This window comes from Pantherophis guttatus, chromosome 4, assembly GCF_059756535.1.
Source record: "Pantherophis guttatus breed Tessera chromosome 4, ASM5975653v1, whole genome shotgun sequence".
NCBI classification, from domain to species: Eukaryota; Metazoa; Chordata; class Lepidosauria; order Squamata; family Colubridae; genus Pantherophis; species Pantherophis guttatus.
The window spans coordinates 10,346,300-10,372,059 of record NC_142066.1 but is presented as its reverse complement, the minus strand read 5'-3'; the positions used below and the strand labels follow the sequence as shown (position 1 = coordinate 10,372,059).

The following is a 25,760-nucleotide window of genomic DNA, read 5'->3' as shown; positions in this document are numbered from 1 at the left end:
TGGAATAGGGAGGAAACTGAGGTTCTGGATTGGATCACACCTATGTAATGTTTTACATCTCATGGAATAGAATATAAAGTTTATTACGGTCATAGACCAGCAAGAGTCAAGAATCTATTTACAATAATATTAAAAGATAATACCAATCACAATAGTAAACAATAACATCAACACCAATAAGATACATTGTGTCATGCAGTTTGGATCGTACCCATGTGTACTTGATGGATAAGCGGATATAAGTATGGATGAAATAAGACAACAGATCTTATTGTCTTATTGTGAAGGAGATAAAATAAGACAACAGATATCCAGACTGCTGCTGGTAGTGAACAAGGAACAAACTCAACCAAACATGTGTTAGATCATCCTGCCAATAATGATTCAGGATGATAAATTTTGTTTGCTTTCTTTATTAATAAAAATAATTGCTGATTTTAAAAGAAATGTTTTTTACATTACATTATGTTATATTACTTCTGTGACTATATAGTAGACACCCCTTAACTTTTCACTTAGAAAAAGAAGTGTGAATTCAACTTCACATTTTAAATTTCATCATTATACTCGCATTTTCAATGGATAGTTCAAGAAAAGTAATTGTGTCAGCCCAGAATATATATGAGGACAGTTGGAAAATTATCAATGCTTGATTATAAAATTGTTTCTCTCTGGTTCTCAAAAATCTCTAGTCTTCCCACACTACATTTGTGACACATCCTAGAATATCATTGGAGAAAAGCTTAAATGTTTCCCTAATGCAGATTTCCCCTAAATCCAGGTTTAAGAGTTACAAGTAAATCAGAACATTAAAGACCCTTTAATATGGATAACTTAAAAAATATTTTCTAATTTTGATGAATCTTACTCTTACTAACTTAAAAACATAATCAAGCAAAGAAAAATATGTTCAAGAATGTCTCTTTATTAATTGTTCCTTGTTGTTTAAATCAGGCCTAAACACAATAATATAACACTTGGGGGAAAAAATGCATCCTAGAAGCACAGCACTGGAGGACGAAATGGAGAAGATCTCCACAGCCACCATGGCTTTTCCCCTGGTGCTCAGGTAGGTTGGGACAAAAGAGACCCACACACTGCAGAAAGCCAACATGCTGAAGGTGATGAACTTGGCTTCATTAAAGCTGTCAGGCAGTTTACGAGCCTGGAAAGCCACAATGAAGCTGGCAAATGAAAGGAGGGCCATATAGCTCAGGACACAATAAAACATAACAACTGACCCCTCGTTGCATTGTAGGACCATTTCTTCAGTTGTTGAATGCATGTCTAATTCTGGGAATGGGGGAGAGGTGGATAACCACACAATACAGATGCTTGCTTGGAGTAGAGAACAGAAAAGGACAATAGAAACAGCCAGTCTTTTCCCCACCCATGTCCTTATCCGAGATCCTGGCCTGGTGGCCTTGAAGGCAAGAGAAACAAGGATGGTTTTGGCCAACACACAAGAGATGGACAATGAGAAGATGAGACCAAATGCAGACTGTCTGAGGAGACAGGTGACTCTCCCAGGTTGTCCAAGAAAGAGCAAAGAGCAGAGGAAGCAGAAGAGAAGGGAGATGAGGAGGGTGTAAGTGAGATCCCGGTTGTTGGCTTTCACAATAGAGCTGTCCTTGTGCTTAATAAAAGTTCCCAGCACCCATGTTGTAATGAGGGAGAACACAGCAGCAAGACAAGCTAAACTATACCCTAGAGGTTCTTCATAAGACAGGAAGTTTATCCTTTTCAGGAGACATCCATTTCTTTCTTGGTTTGCATATTGATCTTCTGGACATTGGACACAAGCTACCATGTCTGAAATTGGGGGGAAAAGAACCCACCCAGGTTGCAGTGAATAAATGTAGAGTAGCAACAGTGGCTAAACTGATTCCTAAAAGTTCTATAAGACAAGTCGCTAATTGTTTTCCCGATGCATTCCTTTTTGTTATAATTTGATTACAGATCTCCAGGACATTGAAAGCAAGTAAATGTGTGAAAATGAAATGTTTTCCCTAAATTTCAAGTGAAAACATAGGACAAACTATCAAGGAGGTAATTCCAAAAAGATCAATATTTTACACATATTTCAAGGACAAATTACATCAGAAACAAAATATTCTAATGGTGCAAGATATTATTTTTACATAATAATTTTATTTTCTATTTTTTTCCTTTCTTTATTCCTTTTAAAGTTCATTTTTGTGTTCATTCCTATAATCGGGGAAAACTGAATGTACATATAGCACACTCTGGTGAAAAAGTGAATAACAAGGATTTTCCAAAGAAGTCAAATAGAGCATAATATGGAAATGGAGCATAATAAATGTAGTTGGGAAATGGAAATAATTAGAATTTAAAATAAATTATTATTATTGTTGTTGTTATTTGTTTTTAAATAAATGGTCAAGATTAAATCACTTTGCTTCTTTCAAATCTAATGCTTTACAACTTGCCAATGAACTACGGGGAGGGAAGAGGGAAATAGAATGCTGAGAATGTGTGCATGGATCATGAGATCTTGGAAAACATCAAGGTCACCACTGTAGGTACTTGAGAAAGAGGTGGACTATTTCCATAACAAAAGAATGTCTCATAATTGGACAATGTGTTCACCCGAGGATGGGGAGAATGGGAAACTATTGTTTAACTAAGCAAACATTTGCGTGGGAAAATCAGAGCTGGTTTTGATTCTTCAGTATAGTGTAGTGTAGTGTAGTGTAGTGTAGTGTAGTGTAGTGTAGTGTAGTGTAGTGTAATATAGTACAGTACAGTATAGTCTTTATTGTCTTTGTATATAATATATACAACAAAATTGGTTTAGCTTTCCTGGTGCAATCCACAACAGAAAATACAAAACAACATAAATAATATAGAGAATAATCGCTATAGAAGTAGAATAATCCCTAAACAAGTAATTGGGGAAAAAAGACCAGTCAAGCATGCTGCAGAATACCTTCTCAAAAATACCCATATAGTTTGGGTACTTGTTTGTAATGGCACTCTGGCTGATATGTCAAGTTCATCTCTATGGCAACAAAATTAGAGATGTTATTAACATACCTATTGTATTTGAGATTTTCCCTTCTGGGCATGGAATGCAATCATAACAGCAGAATTTTTTCCCTTCATTCTTCCTTTTCTGATAACCAGGCTGACAATGTTCATTGCACACAGAGATGGGGAGCACCTGGTTTTCAATATCAAAGATGTTGGAAAATGAGGATTTCTTGTTTTGAATAAAAATCAGTTGTTAATTGTGTTTCACTGTTTGTTTATTTGTTTATGTATTTATTTATGTATTTATTTATTTATTTATTTATTTATTTATTTATTTATTTATTTATTTATTTATTTATTTATTTATTTATTTTATATACCGCCCTATTCCTGAGGGACTCAGGGTGGTGAACAGCGAACGATAAAAACACATTTAATACAAACGTTAAAAAAACCAATTAAAATATACTAAACACTCTGGTCCTAGATAATTCAAGAAATCCCAGTTTTAAATAAAATCAAAAGCAATATGAAGGGAAAGTTAGGCCAGGCCGGCCTGCTGAAACAGGAATGTTTTGAGGACACGGCGGAAAGTGCGCAGATCCGGAATCCTCTGTATCTCTGGGGGGAGCTCGTTCCAGATGGTGGGTGCCCTCACAGAAAAGGCTCTCCCCCTGGGGCCGCCAGTCGACACTGTTTGGCTGACGGCACCCTGAGAAGCCCCTCTCTATGGGAGCGTACTGGGTGGTGAGAGGCTATTGGTGGCAGAAGGCGGTCTCGTAAGTACCCCGGTCCTAAGCCATGGAGCGCTCTAAAGGTGGTAACTAAGACCTTGAAGCACACCCGGAAGACCACAGGGAGCCAGTGCAGGTCGCGCAGGAGGGGGGTCACATGGGAGCGCCATACTATTCCCATAACTACCCGCGCAGCCGCATTCTGGACCAGCTGGAGCCTCCGGGTGCTCCTCAAGGGGAGCCCCATGTAGACAGCATTACAGTAGTCTAGGCGTGAAGTGACGAGGGCATGAGTGACCGTATTTAACGAGTCCTGATCCAGAAAGGGACACAACTGGTGAATCAGGCGAACCTGATCAAAGACCTCCCCGCCACAGCCGCCAAGTGTTCTTCTAAAGACAGCCATGAGTCCAAGAGGACGCCTAAGTTGCGAACCCTCTCCGTGGGGGGCAATGACTCATCCCCAATAGTCAGTGATGGCACCAACTGACTATATCAGGACGTCGGAAACCACAGCCACTCGGTCTTGGATGGGTTGAGCCTGAGTCTGTTCCTCCCCATCCAGATCCGTTCAGCCTCCAGGCACTGGGACATCACTTTAAGGGCATCATTGGGGTGGTCCAGGGTGGAGATGTACAGCTGAGTATCATCAGCATATTGATGATACTTCACCCCAAAACCACGGATGATCTCACCCAGCGGCTTCACATAAATGTTGAACAGAAGGGGTGAGAGAACCGACCCCTGTGGCACCCCACATACAAGGGGCCTCGGGGTCGACCTCTGCCCCCCTGTCAACACAGACTGCGACCGATCAGAGAGAAAGGAGGAGAACCACTGCAACACAGTGCCCCCCACCCCTAACTCTTCCAACCGGTGCAGCATGATACCATAGTCGATGGTATCAAAAGCTGCTGAGAGGTCTAATAGGACCAGGACAGAGGAGCACCCCCTGTCCTGGGCCCTCCAGAGATCATCTACCAATGCGACCAATGCTGTTTCCGTGCTGTACCCAGGCCTGAAGCCCGACTGGAACGGATCCAGATACGTCGTTTCATCCAGGTGCTGGGGGAGCTGTCACGCTACCACACTCTCAACAACCTTCGCAACAAAGCGAAAGTTGGAGACTGGACGGTAATTAGCCAACACTGCTGGGTCCAGGGAAGGCTTCTTGAGGAGAGGCTTCACCACCGCATCTTTCTTTTTTTTTTTTATTGAAAAAGTTTTCAAATACAAATTTTCCCCCTTTTTTCTCCCCCCCCTCCTCCCTAACCCCCCCTCACCACCCATCCCCCCCTGTGACTTCTTCAAAACAAAAACCTAATTCATAACAGATTACATAATATTTTACCATCCCCTTACTCCCTCCTCTAAATACTGACCCTTACTTACTAAAAATATTAATATTGTTACTTCCCCCTTTTACCATACATTTCAAAAAAAGCATTCTACTATAACATTGTATGATAACTTCTAATTTAGCATAATATTATTATAACTCCCAATTTAGCAATAATCTGCCCTTTTTCTCCTCCCCCAAACTTATATCCGTATATTATTACAACATTTCAAAACAACCTTCCACTTTAAAACTATATAATAAATCCTACTTTAACATTTAATCTTTTGTGTATATTAATATAACATTTCAAAGCAGCCTTCCCCATAAATCCTAATTTAACATTTATTCAACTCTATCCATTTCCTCCACTCCCCTAAATATATCACTTAAACATCCCTTTTCTTAAACTAATCAATCAGTAAACTAACCTATTTCCACCCACTTTCTTACAAAATTGCCATGCACAACAATTCTTAATATCTTTATAAGATATTATAAATCTTTCAAGGTGGCGGGGAAGGCACCATCTCTCAAGGAAGCATTTATAATCCCCTGGAGCTAGCCTCGTGTAACCTCCCGAGAGGCTAGCACCAGCCAGGAGGGACACGGGTCCAATAAACATGTGGCCGCGCTCAGTCTGCCCAGTATCTTATCCACGTTTTCCGGAGTCACAGAATCAAACTCTTCCCAGGTAATATTCTCAAGACTTGCCTCCATCCTCCCTCCCGAATCTACCCAGTCAGAGTCCAAATTTTCTTGAATCTGAGCGATTTTGTCATACAGATATTGTACAAAGTCCTCGGCTCTACCCTCCAAGGGGTCCTCCCGTGCTTCCTGGTGGAGCAGGGAGCGGGTCACCCTAAACAGGGCAGCCGGGCGATTATCTGATGACGCAATAAGAGCGGAAAAATAGTTACACTTTGCCGCTTTTATTGCCACCAGGTAGGTCTTAATATGAGACCTTACCAGTGTTCGGTCAGATTCAGAATGGCTGGCCCTCCAACTGCTCTCCAGGTGTTTTCCAGCGTTTCATCTCCCTCAGCTCCTCGGTGAACCAGGGAGCCAGGTGAGATCGACGCCGGGTTAGAGGCGCAAAGGCACGATCTGGTCCAAAGCTCCAGCGGCCGCCCTATCCCAGGCAGCCACTAGGTCTTCAGTCGAGCCATGTGCCAGAGCCTCAGGAAATGGCCCAAGCTCTGTCTGGAACCTATCTGGGTCCATCAGGCACCTGGGGCAGAACCACCTCATAGGTTCCACCTCCCTGTGGCAGGGTGTGGCGGTTCGAAGGTCAAAGCGAAGGAGGGAGTGATCTGACCATGACAAGGGCTCGATCGCTATATCCCCTATCTCGAGACCACTCAACCACTGACCAGAGACAAAAACCAGGTCCAGCGTGTTTCCCCCCATGTGAGTAGGGCCATGAACTAATTGGGTCAGGTCCATGGCCGTCATGGAAGCCATGAACTCCTGAGCCACCTCAGACGCCTCACCGACAGATGGCAGGTTGAAGTCCCCCGTGACCATAAGCCTAGGGGTATCAATCGCCACCGCGGCTATAAGGTTGAGTAGTTCAGGCAAGGCTGCTGCCACGTGGCAGGGAGCCAGGTACGTAACCAGCAGGCCCATCTGCACCCCATGACCCCACTTCACAAGGAGGGACTCACATCCGGCCGTCTGAGGAACAGTGGCCTCCCTCGGACCAAGACCAAAAAGAAACATCCAATTCATAATATGTATAAAAGGATCAAGAAATAAATAGGATTTCAGAATGTATTTCAGATCAACCTTAAATCTGTTGTTTGAATGTGAACATACTAGATCTGGATTTCCAATTTTGTAAGATACCAGAAATTGAATATGTGATTCATTACATCAATTCATCCACTTAATCAGAAGGAATGAGTGAATCAAATTTGCTTTAAATCACATCAAAGGTTTACTCAACTAAGGAAATATAGGAAATATAGTCATTTAAATGCATGTATTTTCTTTCAAATTTATCCATATGAGCATGGTCATATAATAATAATCAATATAAATAATAATAAATATTGTTTACAATACTACTGCAGTTGGGTTTAACAATTAAAGTGGAAAAATGTCATTTCATTTTAATCTGTTTAGTTCTCTTGGGTTGCCTAGAAGAAGAACAGTAAATTTCCAAGCCAAATCAATCCATATGAAAATGGTATCTCCTCACAAAAACCTCTGGAAACCATACCTGGTTAAATGACCTATGCCAAGCTATCATGTCCTCATTAATGACTAATTCCTGTCCTTTGAGAGCATCAGGATCCACTTTTCCAATCTGACGTCTCTGGAAAGTGGAATTGGGAAAAGTGATTATGTTGACGATATCAAATCCACCCTCCATGTTTTTTTGATCATAAAATGTTATGACGTCTCCAAGAGAATTATTGAATTTCATGCCTTTAAGAAATTTGTGAAGCTATATTATTGGGAATTAAAAAAAAAACAGAAAACAAAGAATAGAAAGATATCAGTTATTTTGTCTTAGTAGTAGTAAGCTTTTGAATGAGAAACTCTGAATATATGGAAAGAATATTTCTCCAACCTCTTGAGAACCTGTTTGCTGCCCTCTGCATTTGGGGGAATAATTCAAAGGGTCAGATTCTTCTTTTCTGAGTCATAGTCAAATGACAGAAATGAATTGCAGCAAGTTTTTCCCCAGTCAAACAAAGCCTAGGAAATGATGTGGAACTAGATTTCCAAAATCACATTCCCTCTCTGATCTCTTCCTCATTTTCTAAGTAAGCCTCACCTGACTGATCTTCTTGTGACTTCCCACCCATTTTTCATTTCATTCAATTCTCACAGACATAAGGCTGCTATGAACATGGTAAAGACTGAAAGATAGCTGACACAACTAAATAGAATCCTTCTGTTGTCTTCAATAATATCGGTAGTTATGGGAAAGAAATTACAAATTAACGATGTCAACAGCATCGAACCCTGCAGTAATTGCAGGCAGCTGGTCTTAAGCAGCTTAATAACAGGGTGCCTTAAACCCTAGTACTACCAAGGCACAGACCTTTTTTCATAGAGATATGAATAACTGAGAAAAAAACAACCAAGGAATCATTACACGAAGAAAAGAGTGGATTTTGCTTACTCAAAAAAATTCTTAGGGATTTGCAATCTAGCTATTTAGCCATCATGTTTAACCTACATAACATTACATTTAAAATAAAAATGATGGGAAACAAAATCTACAGCCAGAAACTCTCAGAAACTAAAGTGATTACTTGATCTGATAAAGCTTTCATCTGCTTTCTTTATGGATCTTTTTTCATAGAGACAGGTGTGGTCAGCTAGAAAAAACTGAAGAAAAGAAACAAGGAATCATTAGGTGAAAAAAAGTGTGGGATTTGCATACTCTGAAAATCCATAGAGCTCCTGAGATGGATGTTCATGAAATGAATGCTCACTGAAGGAATAGAGGATCTGTGAAGTCATCTCTCCAATGAGGAGATCACCTAGTTGGTACCATTCATGTGGAATTGGGATAGGATCAACCTCTGGGCACTTGAGTGCATTCACTTTGATCACTAGGAACATCAGAATGAATAACACAGCAGCAGCCAAAACATCTTCCCAAAGAGGTCTCCAACATATCACGCCACACCAATGGATCTGATCTAGCATTCTGGATCTTCCCAACACACGTCCAGAGACCAAAGCATCAATCTAAACTTTTCATTTTGATGGAGATATGACACGTGCTTGAGTAATGACTGAGATTTCTACAACTCAGATTTGAAATAGGTCTGATCAAAGAAAGAACGGATGCTGGAGACATTGAACTCAATAGTCCTGTGGGACTCTTCCCACCATCCCAAGTCTCCTTTGGATTAGTTTATAACCCCTTTCAAACTTGCTTTTTCACTGCTTTCTAGAAAATCTTTGGAGCTTTGAGCAAATAAATACACGATAGTAATTTGAACCAATTCCAGGAAGAGTTAATTATCTATTAAAATATTTTCTCCTAGCTGGCCTTAGAAAACCTATCTACTTGTTAATTGTCAATTTGACAAAGTGTTCCCCCTCTTTCTCAAATAAAAAAATAATTTTAAAGATCAGTTGATATTTTTTACAATAATATAAATACATGGACACAGAAAGAAAGATGATGTACTGGATTTAACTATTTTAATTCAGAATATAGGATACAGGGACAAGTGCTGACAGAGAACAGGATACCAAAATAGGAGAATATGTGTAGCTCAGGGTGGAACTGAGGGATCCTTGGTGCTACTCTGAAGTTTTCTGTTTTTTTTTTAAAATAAATTTGTATACCGCCCTTCTACTGGACTCAGGGTGGTGCACAGCCAAAATAAAAACATCCCAATACAAAATTTAAAATTTGTTAAAAGAATTACAAAACTTTGGCCTAAATTTAAAATCCTGACTAAAACCCATAGACAGTTAAAAATCTAACATCTCAAAAAAAAGGGGGGGTTACACCAGTCCTCCTTGGTGAAAAGGAAAGGTTTTTAGGGCACAGCGAAAAGCTCAGAGATCTGGTATCATAATTATCTCCGGGGGCAGGTCGTTCTAGAGGGCAGATGCTGCCACAGAGAAGGCCCTCCCCCTGGGGGTCGCCAGCCGACACTGCCTGGCTGACAGAACCCTGAGGAGTCCCTCTCTGTGGGAGCGTACTGGCCGGTGGGAAGCTATCGGCAGCAGAAGGCGGTCCTGCAAATACTCAGGTCCAATGCCATGGAGCGCTTTAAAGGTGGTAACCAACACCTTGAAGCACACCCGGAAGACCACCAGAAGCCAATGCAGGTCACGCAGGAGAGGCATCACATGGGAGTGCCCCCTCGCTCCCATAATCCCCCGTGTGGCCACATTCTGCACCAGTTGGAGCCTCCGGGTGCTCCTCAAGGGGAGCCCCATGTAGAGAGCATTGCAGTAGTCCAGGCGGGAAGTGACGAGTGCCTGAGTGACTGTGCATAAGGAGTCCCGATCCAGAAAGGGACGCAACTGGTGAATCAGGCAAACCTGATGAAAAGCCCCCCTGGCCACAGCCATCACATGCTCTTCTAAAGACAGCTGTGCATCCAGGAGGACGCCCAAGTTGTGAGCCCTCTCCATGGGGGCCAATGACTCGCCCCCAATAGCCAGCGATGGCACCAGCTGGCTATATCGGGATGCCGGAAGCCACAGCCACTTGGTCTTGGAAGGGTTGAGTCGAAGCCTGTTACTCCCCATCCAGATCTGCATGGCCTCCAGGCACCGGGACATCACTTCAAGGGCATCATTGGGATGGCCTGGGGTGGAGATGTACAGCTGAGTATCGTCAGCGTACTGATGGAACTCCACCCAAAAGCCACGGATGATCTCGCCCAGCAGCTTCACATAAATGTTGAACAGAAGGGGCAAGAGGACCGACCCTTGCGGCACCCCACAAACAAGGCACCTTGGGGTTGACTTCTGCCCCCCTGCCAACACCAACTGCGTCCAGTCGGAGAGATAGGAGGAGAACCACCGCAGAACGATGCCCCCCACTCTTCTACATATACCACTTTTCTGGCATATGTTTCATTACCCAATCTAGGTAACATCATGTGTTCTAGCAGGATCCTGATTTAGCAATCTGTAGATGACCCTGATGACATATGTAGGATCTCTTCCCAGAGGCATGGGGGCGAGGTGTATCTATACATCGCTATTTCTCCGATGTCATCGCGTCCGCAGAGACTTGCCCGACCACCCTGTTTCGGGTGTCCCGCTCCCTCTTGAATCAGAGGGCGGGGGAAGACCCAATGCGAGGGCAAGCTGAGGAGTTTGGCCAGTATCTGCTGGACAAGATTGCTCAGATTTGGGATGGCTTGGACTCTGACTGGACAGGGTCAGACGATGAAGCGGGTCTTGTGCTTTGGGAAGAGTTCAATCCTGTTACCCCAGATGAAGTGGACAGGATCATGGGGAAGTTGAGTGCGGCCACATGTGTACTGGACCCACACCCCTCCTGGCTGGTTTATTCAGCTCGGGAGGTGACATGTGGCTGGATCCAGGCGGTGATAGCTGCTTCTTTAGAGGAGGGTAGCTTTCCTGCTGTCTTGAAGAAGGCGGTGGTGAGGCCCCTCCTCAAGAAGCCTGCCCTGGATCCAGCTGTTTTGAGCAACTTTCGTCCGGTCTCCAACCTTCGCTTCCTTGTGAAGGTTGTTGAGACTTGATGGCATGTCAGCTCCCAGTGGCCCTGGATGAAGCGAAGTACCTTGATCCGTACCAATCGGGTTTCAGGCCCGGATACAGCACGGAGATGGCATTGGTCGCACTGGTGGATGATTCTGGTGGGCTCGGGACAGAGGTCATTCCTCTGTTCTGGTCCTATTAGATCTTTCAGCGACTTTCAATATCATCGACCATGGTATCCGGCTGCGGCGCCTTGAGGGGTTGGGAGTGGGAGGCACCATTTTACGGTGGTTCTCCTCTTACCTCTCAGGTCAGATGCAAGCTGTGTTGGCAGGAGGGCAGAGATCGACCATGAGGCCCCTCAACTATGGGGTGCCTCAGGGGTCTGTTCTCTCACCCCTTCTGTTCAACATTTATATGAAACCACTGGGGGAGATCATCCATGGTTTCGGGGTGGGGTGTCATCAATACGCTGATGATACCCAGCTTTTTATATCCACCCCGAACCAGCCCAGTGATGCCCTCGATGTGATGTCCCAGTGCCTGGAAGTGGTAAGGATCTGGATGGGGAGGAACAGGCTTTGGCTTAACCCTGCCAAGACTGAGTGGCTGTGAATACCGGCATCTCAGTTCGAAGGAGGGATTCCATCGCTGGCTATAGGGTGTGAAATTTTGCCCCCTGTAGACAGGGCGCACAACTTGGGTGTCCTCCTGGATTCACGGTTGAGCTTAGAAGATCATATAAAACCATGACCAGGGGGGCATATGCCCAGATTTGTCTGGTCTGCCAATTGTGCCCCTATTTGGACTGAGATGCCCTACGCACAGTTACTCATGTGCTAGTTACCTCTTGCATTGACTACTGTAATGCTCTCTATATGGGGCTGCCCTTGAGGACCACTTGGAGGCTTCAACTGATACAGAATGCAGCTGCACAGATTGTGATGGGAGGGTCCCGATACTCCCATGTTACACCCCTCCTGTGCGACTTGCATTGGTTGCCGGTTGCCCTCCAATTCAAGGTGCTGCTGATGACCTATAAAGCCCTACATGGCTTACGCCCAGGATATTTAGCAGACCATCTGCTGCCAGCAACAGCTGCCCATCGCCCGGTGCGTTCTCACAGGGAGGGCCTGTTCCAGATGCCATCAGCTAGACAGTGTTGGCTGGTGACCCTCAGGGATAGAGCTTTCTCTGTGGGTGCACCCTCTGGAATCAATTTCCCCTGGGGCTCCGGTTGGCTCCTGACCTTCGCACCTTCTGCCGCGAATTAAAAACATGGTTGTTTACATTGCCCAGCCTGGACTGTGAGGGTTTTTAGATTTGGGTTTTTTTAATATAAATTATATATTATGTATTTTATATTTTTAACTGGTTGTTTTATTGTTGTGAGCTGCCCTGAGTCCTCGGAGATAGGGCAGCATATAAATTTTATTAAATAAAATAAATAAATAAATAAATAAATAAATAAATAAATAAATAAATAAATAAATATTTCTGTAAAGTTATAGGACTGCACACTGATGGACAGAACCAGATATTCAGAGCTTTAGAAAAAGCCAGCATGTACCAATAAAAGAAATGTCTACAAGGAAACAACCAATCTCCATTGAGCACCAGTGACCCTTCAAAACCAATAGGGTCAGGGCTACCCTAATCTTTGGAGGAAAAGTGCTCCTCATGGCAAAAATAACGTTAATGAATAGATTTTTTTTTTTTAAAAAAAATAATAATCTATACACTTGGACCAGAGGTGGTATTCAGCCGGTTCAGATCGGTTTGCCCGAACCTGTAGCAGACGTTATTTTATTTGCCAGCACTTATTTGCCCACCCACCCACCCCAGCACTGGGTCATCTTATTTAGCTACATTTTTGAGGCCGGGTGCATGCGCGGAAGGCCAGGCACATGTGTGGAAGACGCATGCACGCACAGCGAACCAATGGTAACAATATCTGAATCCCACCTCTGACTTGGACACAGAAAGAAAGATGAAATATTCGGTTTAACTCTCTTAATTAAGAACATAAAATACAATCATGACCTGTTGGGTCGTTCTTTCAGGTATATTTCCTTATCAGATTCTTCAATGGCTACAACAATAAAAGAGCTTCCAATGAATTCCTTCACTGGGAAACGTCTTAAAAATTTAAAGCAATTGTCGCTCATGTTGAACTGTATAGCACAAGAGATGTTTTTGTTTTTTTTTAAAATGTTTTTATTATTTTTCCTTTAAAAACAGAAACAAACACGAAACATACATTTCCATTTTATTATTTATTTATTTATTTGTTTGTTTGTTTGTTTGTTTATTAGTTTGATTTATATGCCGCTGTTCTCCAGAGATTCAGGGCAGCTTACAATGCTTTTAAGCAATAGCCTTCATACTTTTTGTATATACCTGCTTGGTAGGGCTTTTGGCCGCCCCTAAGCGGTGTTGTATTTTATACAAAGTCAGCTTATTGCCCCCACAAACCGGGTCCTCATTGAATGAATGAATGCGCAGAGATGGATAGGCTCACAAAAGAGCTCCAAGATAAAGAGAACACTGACTTTTATTTAGTTTGGCAAAAATGGTACACATGGTTAGAAAGAAGGATAGGGCCAACAACATAGGACATTAGGAGAACATAACTCAAGAATTGTAGAAATAGATACATGAGATGAGCCGTAGGATTGTATAAATAAATGGTTAATATGATTGTAGAAAGATACTGCTGAACTTCAATGAATATATCAAGGTATAAGCAAGTGAATTTGTAAATAGTATGATTAAGGAAAATTGGTTAAATGGACATTAATCACCGATGCGAAGGTTTTCTAGAAGTTAGTCGATTGACTCTTTGTTAATGTATAAGTGTTTACATGTATTTGTGTTTTATGTTTGTTTATGTCAATAAAACTTAAAAAAAAAAGGAAAAAAAAGAAAGGATGGAAGGCTGAGTCAACCTTGAGCCTGGTGAGAATTGAACTCGCAGTAATTGCAGGCAGCTGGCAGCTAAATACTACTTTAACAGTAGTTTAGTCCACTGCACCACCAGAAACAACAGTTTCTTCTAAAGTTCACACTTTCTCCCCTCCCCTCCTTTACATATATTTGTGGTCCTCTTGTTCCTTATTCCTTAACCCTCTCTTAGCCTTTAATCATGATTTTCTAATTTTTTTCTGTATAATTATATTGTTTGAACTGTTATTATTATTTTTATTATGGGGAGATTATGATCATGGGTGGGCTGCTGGGGGTTCTCAGGGGTTTGGGAGAACCTCTAGCTAAGATTTTGTGCAGTTTGGAGACCCCCCCAAAACCCACTCCTGGCTGGCCACGCCCACCCCGCCTCTCTCAGGAGTCCCCAAGTGGCCCATTTTAGATGCAGGTAAATGCAGGGCATGCATGGAGGCTCAGGGAGGAAGAAAAATGTGCCTACTGGAAGATCAGGAAGGTCAGAAATGGGCCCATTTCCAGCCTCCGTTGTTGCCCTCCCGGAGGCTTGAGGAAAGCCCCCAGAGCCCGGGAGGGCAAAAACGCCTCCCACCATGGTGCTGGAGGCCGACTCGGCCATGCCCACCATGGCCACTCCACCCAGCAACCAGGCAGAGAACCCCTTGCTAAAATCTTTGAAGCCACCCCTGATTATGATGATCAGTGGTTAAAGATGCTGAGCTCTCCAGCTGACAATCCAGGTTTGAGACCTGAGCACCACACAACAGGGTGAGCTCCTGTCCTTGCCTCACCTCCTGCCCAACTAGCAATTCAAAAGCATGCAAATGTGAGTAGATTAAAAGGTTATAGGGTTCCATGCACCTTTGGTGTATAGCCATGCTGTCCACATGACCATGGAAAATGTCTTCAGCCAAGAAATAGAGATGAGCACTGAGCCTTAGAGTCGGACATGACCAGACAGGCAAAACTTTACCTTTACCTTTTATTATATGCCACTCAGAGTCACTCTTTTGCGAGATTAGTACCTACATAAATTTGATGAATAAATTTGATAAATTTATTCATCAAGTCATGTCTGTAACCTGGCACTAGAAGATACATGCAATGTAGAGCCACTCTTTGAAATGCCACCTTTTAACTTTCTATTATTTGAGTTCTGCAGGCTGGACTGATCCTTTAGTTGACTTCTCTCTGTTAATACTTCCTGATATACACATGACAACAGAGAAAAGGAGAAAGGAAATAATGCAACGATTCAATTAATTCTATTCTGTTTTAAAGCTTTAGCTTCCCAGTTTAATGCTGGGGGTTGGATTCCATAATTGGTGGAGTTAAGACAGAAACGAAATGTTTATTGATTTTATTCAAATTTATGTGCTGCTTTCTCTTCAAATCATGTATGTAAATAAATTTCATAAAAAATAATTTCTACTTCTTGAAAACAGAAGAATGGATTATCTTGTACATTAGGAAACATATTTAACTGTATGATTTTCAAAGTTTGGTTAAACTAAAATAATTCTGCATGCATTATTTGGATACTCATATTCTACATTTAAACCTGACAATGTTATTGGTAAATGATATTTACATGACTTAATTTCTTTTTATTAATTAATTGTTCTCTGTTGTTCAATTCTGGCCTCAGCACAATGATGAAGCATTTTGGGAAGAAGATACATCCCAATAAGGCAGCACTGGAAGACAAGATGGAGAAGATCTCCACAGCCACCATGGCTTTTCCTCTAGTGCTCTGGTAGGTTGCCACAAAAGAGATCCACACACTGCAAAAAGCCAACATGCTGAAAGTAATAAACTTGGCTTCATTAAAGCTGTCAGGTAAATTACGGGCAAAGAATGCCACAACAAAGCTGGCAGTAGCCAAGAAGCCCAGGTAGCCCAGGACACAATAAAACATGACAGTGAAACCTTCATTGCATTGCAAAATCATGGTTTCCATAAGGGAATGCGTGTCTAACTCAGGGAATGGAGGAAAGCTTGCCAACCATGCGATACAGATGTTGGCTTGGAAAAGAGAGCAGGAAAGAACAATAAAAAGGGCCAACCTTTTTCCTACCCATTTCTTCATCTTAGAGTCTGGCTTGGTGGCCATGAAAGCCATAACCACAGTGAGGGTTTTGGCCAGAATACAAGAAACAGCCACTGAAAAGACAATGACAAAAGTTGGTTGCCGAAGACAACAGGTGACTTTCCCTGGTTGACCAAGAAACATCAAGGAAGAAAGAAAGCAGAGCAGAAGTGCCACAAGGAGAACGTAAGTGAGGTCCCGATTGTTGGCTTTAACTATAGGAGTATCTTTGTACTTCATAAAAGTTCCGAGAATCCAGGCTGTTATCACAGCAAAAGCAACAGCAGTTGATGCCAAAGAAATGCCTAACGTTTCTTCAAAAGAGAGGAAACTCATTGTTTTATTCAGGCATTGATCTTGCTCCTTGCTTGGATACTGATTTTCAGGACATTTGAAACAATCTTCCATCTCTAGAGGAAAAGTAAAAAAAAAGAAAAAAGAAAAGTCAGATTTCTTGATTATTATTTACTTCTGGAAATACAGAGAAAAGCTGTCTCATAACTAGGTGGTTGCCTTGTGGTAAGATCACACTTGGAATATTGCATCCAGTTCTGGTCGCCACAATATAAAAATGAAAGAGCTACCTGTTGACTCTAAAGAGCTACCTCTTTAGAGTTGAGACTCTAAAAAGACTGCAGAGAAGAGCAACAAAGATGATTAGGGGACTGGAGGCTAAAACATAAAAACAGTTGCAGGAAATGGGTATGTCCAGTTTGATGAAAAGAAGGACTAGGGAAGACATGATAGCAGTGTTCCAATATCTCAGGGGCTGCCACAAAGAAGAGGGAGTCAAGCTATTCTCCAAAGCACCTGAAGGACAAGAAGCAGTGGATGGAAACTAATCGTGGAGAGAAACAACCTAGAAGTAAGGACAAATTCTCTGACAGTTAGCACAATTAATGAGTGGAACAACTTGTCTCCAGAAGTTGGGTGGTGCTCCAACTGGAGGTTTTTAAGAAGAGATTGGACAAACATGTGTCTGAAGTGGTGTAGGGTTTCCTGATTGGGCAATGGATTGGGTTAGAAGACCTCCAAGGTCCTTTCCAATTCTGTTCTTGTGTTATCTAGTACTTATCTGCTTCATCTGGGTTGAGTTACATATGTCCTTACATTCCAATGTTATAAGAGATGGATTTTTCTTTTTTATTGTTGGTATATGGTTTTTTGTTTTTGTTTTTTCATTTTTGTAAGCCACCCAGACTTACTGAAAGTGAGTGGGTGGCCATACACATTTTCTTAAATAAATAAATATTCATTGAAGATCATCTTTTGGGTTGATGGCACCAATGGGATTGGGTTTGTTAAGGCTAATTAATTATTGAAATTGATAACTTTTACATGTAACCATTTGTGGTTCTTTTCATAACAAAGATAAAACAATAAAATAATTTTCTGGAATAACAAATAGGAATCAACTATATGTTATTTGGGGAAGATGAACAAAACCCAAATACTGTGAGGTTCATGATGCAGAGAGACATTTTCCACTTCTGTTCTTGGAAAAGAAGAAATCAGCATCAATTTCTTAACATAGTAGTACCAATAAATAAATAATATTTAATAAGAGATAGATTAGATTAGATTAGATTAGATTAGATTAGATTAGATTAGATAGATGATAGATAGATAGATAGATAGATAGATAGATAGATAGATAGATAGATGGATGATGGATGGATGATAGATAATGAAATGGTTAGATAGATGATAGATAGATAGATAGATAGATAGATAGATAGATAGATAGATAGATAGATAGATAGAAGAGAGAAAGAGAGAGAGAGAGAGAGAGAGAGAGAGAGAGAGTTTCCCTTCTTTTATTCATTTTTCCATTGTTTGCATGTATTAAAAATTTAAATATATCATTTTTGGCCGAAAGTATATCTCAACAGCTTCAGAGTAATGCATGGAGGAGAGAGCAGAAATAAAATGCCGCTTGGGAAGATCATCTGTGGTTTTGGGGTGCTGTATCATCAGTACGCTGATGATATCCAGCTTTTTATATCCACCCCAAGCCAGGCCAGTGATGCCCTCGACGTGATGTCCCATTGCCTGGAAGTGGTATGGACCTGGATGGGGAGGAACAGGCTCCGACTCAACCCCGCCAAGACCGAGTGGCTGTGGGTACTGGCATCTTGGTCCTATCCAGATCTTCCATCGTTGACCATCAGGGGTGAAGTGTTACCCCCTGTGGATAGGGCTCACAACTTGGGTGTTCTCCTGGATTCACGGTTGTCTCTGGAAAATCATGTAACAACCATGGCCAGGGGGGCATTTCCCAGGTTTGCCTTGCACGCCAGTTGCGCCCTTACTTGGATCAAGATGCCCTACACACTGTTACTCATGTGCTGGTCACCTCCCGTCTCAACTACTGCAACTCTCTCTACCTAGGGCTGCCCTTGAAAACCACTCGAAGGCTTCAGCTGGTGCAGAATGCGGCCGCACGGGTTGTGATGGGAGCGTCCCAACACTTCCATGTTACACCCCTCCTGCGCGACTTGCATTGGTTACCGGTTGCCCTTTGGGTGAGGTTCAAAGTGCTGGTTATTACCTACAAAGCCCTTCATGGCCTAGGCCCGGGATATTTGTCAGACCCCCTGCAGCCAGCAACAATCCCCAATTGCCTGGTGTGTTCCCACAGACAGGGCCTCCTCAGGGTGCCATCGGTCAGACATTGTTGGCTGATGACCCCCAGGGGGAAAGCTTTCTCTGTGGGTGCACCCACCCTCTGGAACCAACTTCCTTTGGAGCTCCAGATGTCCCCTGACCTTTGCTCATTCCGCCGCGATTTGAAGACCTGGTTGTTCCGCAGCCTGGCCTGTGGGGGGGGGGTGTTTAATGAATTTTTTAAATGTTTTAAATTGGGATTTTAATTTTATATTGGCAGGAATTATGCATTTTATCATTGTGAGCCGCCCTGAGTCCTCGGAGATAGGGCGGCATATAAATTGCATAAAATAAATAAATAAATAAATAAATAAATAAATAAATAAATAAATAAATAAATAAATAAATAAAGAGCCTTGGTACTACAGTGGTTTAAAGCACCCTGTTATTAACACAGCTGCCTGCAATTTACTGCTGGTTCGAATCTCTCCAAGGCTCAAGGTTGACTCAGCCTTCCATCCTTTCTAAGGTAGGTTAAATGAGGACCCAGTTTGTGGGGGCAATAAGCTGACTGTGTATAAATATACAAAAGTATGAAGGCTATTGCTTAACGCACTGTAAGCCGCCCTGAGTCTCCGGAGAAGGGCGGCATATAAATAAATAAATAAATAAATAAATAAATAAATAAATAAATAAATAAATAAATGAATAAATAAATAAATGAATGAATGAATGAATGAATGAATGAATGAATGAATGAATGAATAAATAAATAAATAAATAGATAGATAAATAGATAGATAAATAAATAAATAAATAAATAAATAAATAAATAAATAAATAAATAAATAAAATGAGGACTATATCCATTTCTTCAGTCCAGACCAGAAAATACGGTATTTGAATTAAACCTCAAAAGTCCTATGACTTTTTTATTTTTATTTTTTTTAAAAAAAACATGAAAATGTGGGTTACCATTCATTCCTGAGCTTCAGACTGGGAAAGACCACCCTTAGCCATAGTCTAGATTAGTGGGTCTCAATCTTTTCTTCGCCATGGACCTCCTTTTATGCCACGGACTATGGCCATGGACCACCAAGACTTAAACCATAACATTTCTTCAGGCCTTTGTGGACTCTCTGTGATGACATTGTTGACCCCTCCCAGGGGTCCAAAGACCACAGGTTGAGAACCACTGGTCTAGCTAAATGCCTAGCATGATGATTTATTAATTCTGATCCACACATTTGTTTCAAACATCCATCAACTGACCCATGTTGTCTGAAATCTTTCCTTCTGGACATGGAACACAGTCATAGCAGCAGAACTTTTCCCCTTCCATTCTTCTCTTCCAATATCCTGAGTGACAATACTCATTACAAAGAGAAATGGGAAGAGCCTGCAAATAACATGAATATTGTTTAATAAGGATAGGCTTTGATTCTTTTATTCATCTGTAAACGAAGTAAACTACATATCCCTTTAAAAAGGGATGTGGCTATATATACATTCGTATATATATATACGAATGTGCAGAGATGGACAGATTATCTATGGAAATGACGGAGAGGGAGGACACCCGAGTACTATTTTTTATGGAATAAATGGTATTCCTGGCTGGAGAGTAAATATAAAATTTAAGGGATGCTTTTGTTACAAGATCGAATTGTAAATAGAAATCAAGATAATTTAAATAAAAATGTAAGTTTAAGATAGAGATATTTAGAAGTAGAATTTGTGTAAAGAGATTAAATAGGTTAGAGATACTGATGCAGAAAAGTTGTTATTAGTATTGAAATTCTGATATGTTTGTTTTGGGTTGTTTATATTTTTTGTTTTGTGTCTGTGTGTGTTTTTTTTTTCTTGCTTTTTTGTGTATTATGTTTCTTTTTGTACTGTGTATTTTAATCTTTGGAAATTTAATAAATATATATTATTGTTTTAAAAAGGGATGTGGCTGTATTAGTCTATGAAATCATTTTTATCTGACTGCTCATTCACATTTAAAGAAGCTCTTGTTAAATATACACAAATTTTACATGCACAGTTTTAGATCATTTTATTTTGAAAATAGAAACGTAATGTTGCACTAAGCATCAAGGGGAAATCAGGAGATTCGGGCAGTTCAAACGAGTATAAAGATTTATTGCAAGCTTAAGCTACCTACAAGAATCTGACCAACTAACTGTCAAGAGAAATCGGTGGGAGATAAGAAAGGCATTCAAAACAGGGGTGAAATGCTCCCGGTTTGGACCGGATCGCCCGATCCGGTAGTGATGGTGGCGGGTGGTTCGGAGAACTGGTAGCAAAAATCCCTGCGGCCCATCCCCCCCCACCATGCCCAGCTGAGCCGCACGATCATCAGAGGCTTTTTTTTTAACTTTTAAAAGCATTTTTTTCTACAACCTCTTCCGACGAAAAAATGCTTTTAAAAGTAAAAAAAAAAGCCTCTGATGATCACGCAGCTCAGCTAGGATCGTCAGAGGCTTTTCAAAGTATTTTTTTCTGCAACCTCTTGGCCAAAGAGGTGGTAAAAAAAATGCTTTGAAAAGTCTCTGACAATCCCAGCTGAGTTGCCTGATCGGCAGAGAGGCATTTTTTAAAAAGCCTCTCTGACGATCCCAGCTGAGTTGCCTGATCGGCAGAGAGGTATTTTTTAAAAAGCCTCTCTGACGATCCCAGCTGAGTTGCCTGATCGTCCGTGGCTTTTCAAAGCATTAGAAAAAAATGCTTTGAAAAGTTAAAAAAAAAAAAGTTGGCCACGCCCACCCGGTCACATTACCCCCCCCCCAAGCCAGTAGTAACAAATTTTACATTTCACCCCTGATTCAAAGTATACTGAACTTAGATCTCTTGTGGATATGCAGGGACTCGTGACTTATGACACATTTGACTCCTCCCTTGGGCTCAGCCTGGTCACCTCCTATACTAAGTCTGTATTATATAATTCTGCTGAATGCGGATGAGATTACATTGCATATAAAAATAGAAATTTCAGGTCTCTAATGAACAAAGTGACAACATCTTTTCAAAGTATGTTATCGATCCTACCTGATTAAAGCTTTTGTGCCATTCAATTCTATTTTTATTAATAGTCAATTGGTATCCATCTGGAGCATCGGGATCTAATCTTCCAACTTTCACTTTCTTGAATGATTTGTTTGGAAAAGTGATCATGTTGATGATGTCAAATCCTCCGGTTACCTGCCTTTTGTCATTAAAAAAAATTCTTTCTTCAGCTAAGTTGTTAAAAGATACGTCTTGAAGAAATGGATGGAGCTGTTTTAAAAATAGTAAGAAACAGGGAATTGAAAGAATAGTGATGTGGAAACCAAAGAGCTAAGTCATCTCATAGATATCTTTTCGAAAGGCAACTGGATTTTGTTTCTCCTTGAAGACATTTTGTTTCTCATCCAAGAAGCTTCTTCAGTTCTGACTGAATGGCGAGGAATGCAAGGATTTATATTCCTTGCATTCATCTGGTCATTAGCTCTCTCTCTGAGAGTCATTGAGGCTCTGAAGAAGAACCGAAGAAGCTTCTTGGATGAGAAATGAAATGTCTTCAAAAAAAAAAAAATTCCAGTTGCCTTTTGAAAAAGCACCTTTGAGACAACCATGATCTGGATGACAGAAAATGAACTAAGGCTTCCAGATATTTAATATACTTTTGTCTATGAAAGATCAATCAGGTTGATATACCAAAAAAGGACAATATGCAACATGACTTCATTTTTTGAGAGGGAGGTATGTGCCTTCAAGTCAGTTTCGACAAGATTTTTGGACACAATTCACTGTCCTTTTTTTCCCTAGACCTGAGAGTAAATCAATGGCAGACACAGCTGACTTTGTGCCTAAACTGGGACTCGAACTCCTGGGCTTTTTAGCTTGGTGTCCTAATCATTACACTGTATTGGCTCTTTCTTTAAACATTTAAGTTTTTACAAATTCCATTCACAGAACAAGTTGTCAACCTACAATGTATTATCCCTGAAGATGTGTAAAACAACAGTGTGTGATGTTGAGAAGAAATATGGGCACAATCCACTTGATAGGGTTTGCAGACTGTGAAAGAACTGTGTACTGCTCATCACGGTTAGATGATCAAACCATGATTTATTCACTTAAATCTTAGCACTTTGAACCAACCCAATCATTTTGTACTACATTTTCCAATGAATAAAAAAAAACAAAACAGTGTTACATAGCGATAATACCTGCCAAGACTGGAGATCCTGGAGTTGAATGATTTTATCCGGTGTCATTTTTTGCCAACTGGATCTCCTTGATAGTAGGGTATGCAAAGAAAGAGCCACGGCATAAATACCATTATAGATACTGTAACTATGACCAGTCATTTGCATCTCAAAGAGAGGTCCAGGAAGACTGCCCAGGTTCTCCTCCCCAGAGCATTTTTCATGATCCATTGTTAGCGATCCTGAATTAGGAAAGAAACAGTCAAATGCTTGCTCCCAAAACTCTTTTACAAATCCATCTCTGTGCCTCCAATAAGGTTTTATGGTCTGAAGAAATGTCCTGAACCCCAGAAGTTCCTTGGACTGAATTTGAAAGGAAATGGCCCCGTCGAACAAACGGAGATCGAAACTCTTCTGAATGCCTGTTAATATAAAATCCATTTGGCTTGTCGTAATCCATACCTTTCTAAAGGATGCATTTTCTTTATTTTGGGGGTCTCTAAAAAATATGAGAAATGTGAACCACACAAGAGTCAAAGTATCTCCATACATAACAAATGTACTTGTTTTATGATTGGCGAAGTGTCTATAAATGCTGGACATTGTATCAAAAAAATTATCCAAGTTATCCAGATGGGGTATTCCAGGGATTTGTTGTATGAAGGCGGGACAGATTCCATTCTGGGAAAACATCCACTGTAGTTTCTGCAAAAATTGTTCGCCACTCTCATTCAGAGAAGCAAAGAGTCCAATCCACTTCCATCCAAAATATTTAAGCAATTGGATAATCCCAATATATAGGGGACCTTCATTTGGGGCCATGAAGTAAAGCGAAGGTACCTTATTTCTAGAAAAACTTTCTGAGGGATACGAACCATATGTGAGCTAAAAGAAAGTATAAAGATTCCATATTTGAGAGGCTCCTACAAAGACGAGGGTGTCAAAATATTTTCCAAAGCACCCGAAGGTAAGACAAGAAACAATGGATGGAAACTAGCCAAGGAGAGAAGCAACCTTGAACTTAGAAGAAATGTCCTAACAGCGAGAGCAATCAACCAATGCAATAGCTTGCCTTCAGAAGTTGTGGGCACTCCATCACTGGATGCTTTCAAAAACAGACTGGACAACAATTTGTCTGAAATAGCATAGGACCTCCTGCTTGATCAGGGAGTTGGACTAGAAGACCTCCAAGGTCCCTTCCAACTCTATTATTCTATCTTCTATGATGTGGTACAGATATATTATTGCTATTCTTTATGCCTATTGGAACAATTGAAGGAACTGGTCAGCACAATGTAAAGTTAAATAAAAATAATATGTTCCTGTAGTATCAATTTATTGATTTATGATCATATGATATAAGTTCTGGAGTTCAGACCTGGTGCCCGAAGATGGAAGAGATTCTACTTTTAAATGAATTTTCAAATGCTCAAGTCTTAGCTGAAACTTGCTAATGAGATTGTTATTTTGGTAAGTAAATTTAGGATTAGGGATCCCATGTACATTGCTTGAGCTTTGTATTAGGGTTCCGACAGATGCCCTAATTAAATCATGAGCCTCGAGCCAAGCTTCAAAAGAAATCCAGTTATTTATTAGGAGCTTCATGTTGGCACGTTCCCAAATGAAGCCAGCTCTGACCCCATGTAATTTACATGCCCCTCTTTCCCACCTCCCCACAAGGTGTGTCATCAATAACATTTGCCAACGGGGCAATTTCACGAGTTGTAGAGATCACTCCCCTCCGGCTGCTGTAAGTAACCCTGGGATACAGCCTTGAGAGAGATAAGTCTGGAATGTGCATCTGTCTTTGGCTGCCATGCCGTTTCATCAATTTCCCATCCCCCCTTTCCTATGGCAACTCGAGAGCAGGCCAGGGATGCTTTGCGAGTTGACACTTTGATTATTTTACAAAGGAAGAAGAAAATTCTCCCTGCTTTTCAACCAACCTGAGGTATCTTGTAGAATTCTATAATGTCTGATATATGGGATGAAGTATCAGACTCAAGTCCTCCAAGGATGGCTATGAGATTTTTAGAAGAGACACATTTATAGTTTGGGAGAAATCTATTTGATTTGAAAAGTAGGTCCAAAGTGGTCCGATAGGTCATTCTGGCACTGTAGTAGCTGTCACAGATGTGGAAGCCAAGGGTAACATTGGGCAAAATTTGTAGATTCTCATTGATCTCCTTTATACCAAAGACCAAAGAGAGGACATGCTGGTAGAACTTTGGGATCATGCTGCAAAGAAAGGAAACATTTGGAAAAACAACCCTTCAGTAAGAAAATTGGTTGAAGTCTCATTTCCCCCTGTAATTTTAATTGGATTCAGAAAACCATTTTTTTGATATCTCAAAATTAAACATCACCCTTAACAATAGTCCAAATGGTTTAATGAAAATAAGATAGTTCATTATCTTCAGCAAATTAAATACATGCACATTTTATAAAGGATTAGGTTTTAAGGCCAAGATCAGTAGAAAAGATCTAACTCTGTGAGAAGGATAGATGTGAAGATTTTCTGTTCCCAGGGAATATATGCATATTTATTTTCAAAGAAATGTTATTTAAAGTTGGAATTTTGTGCCAGTTCCTACATATTTTTTCATTGTCTTTCTAAAAATTGGGTTGGCTAAAATGGTTTTCCCTCTTGTAATTTTGTAATGTAGAGGGATATCATGGCTAATTTTTTTTCCATCTAG

General features: G+C 41.0%; 1 protein-coding gene across 1 annotated transcript; it reads right to left on the bottom strand.

Annotated features, from left to right (window-relative positions):
- Positions 1-905: 905 nt before the first annotated feature.
- On the bottom strand, positions 906-25,298 carry LOC117660143 (vomeronasal type-2 receptor 26-like). Its single transcript, XM_087891737.1, has 6 exons — positions 25,008-25,298; positions 23,083-23,946; positions 22,007-22,147; positions 7,292-7,378; positions 3,058-3,184; positions 906-1,812 (listed from the first exon to the last, which is right to left on the bottom strand). The coding sequence occupies exons 1-6, from the start codon at positions 25,296-25,298 to the stop codon at positions 911-913; spliced, it is 2,412 nt and encodes an 803-aa protein (XP_087747863.1). The 3' UTR covers positions 906-910.
- Positions 25,299-25,760: the final 462 nt, after the last annotated feature.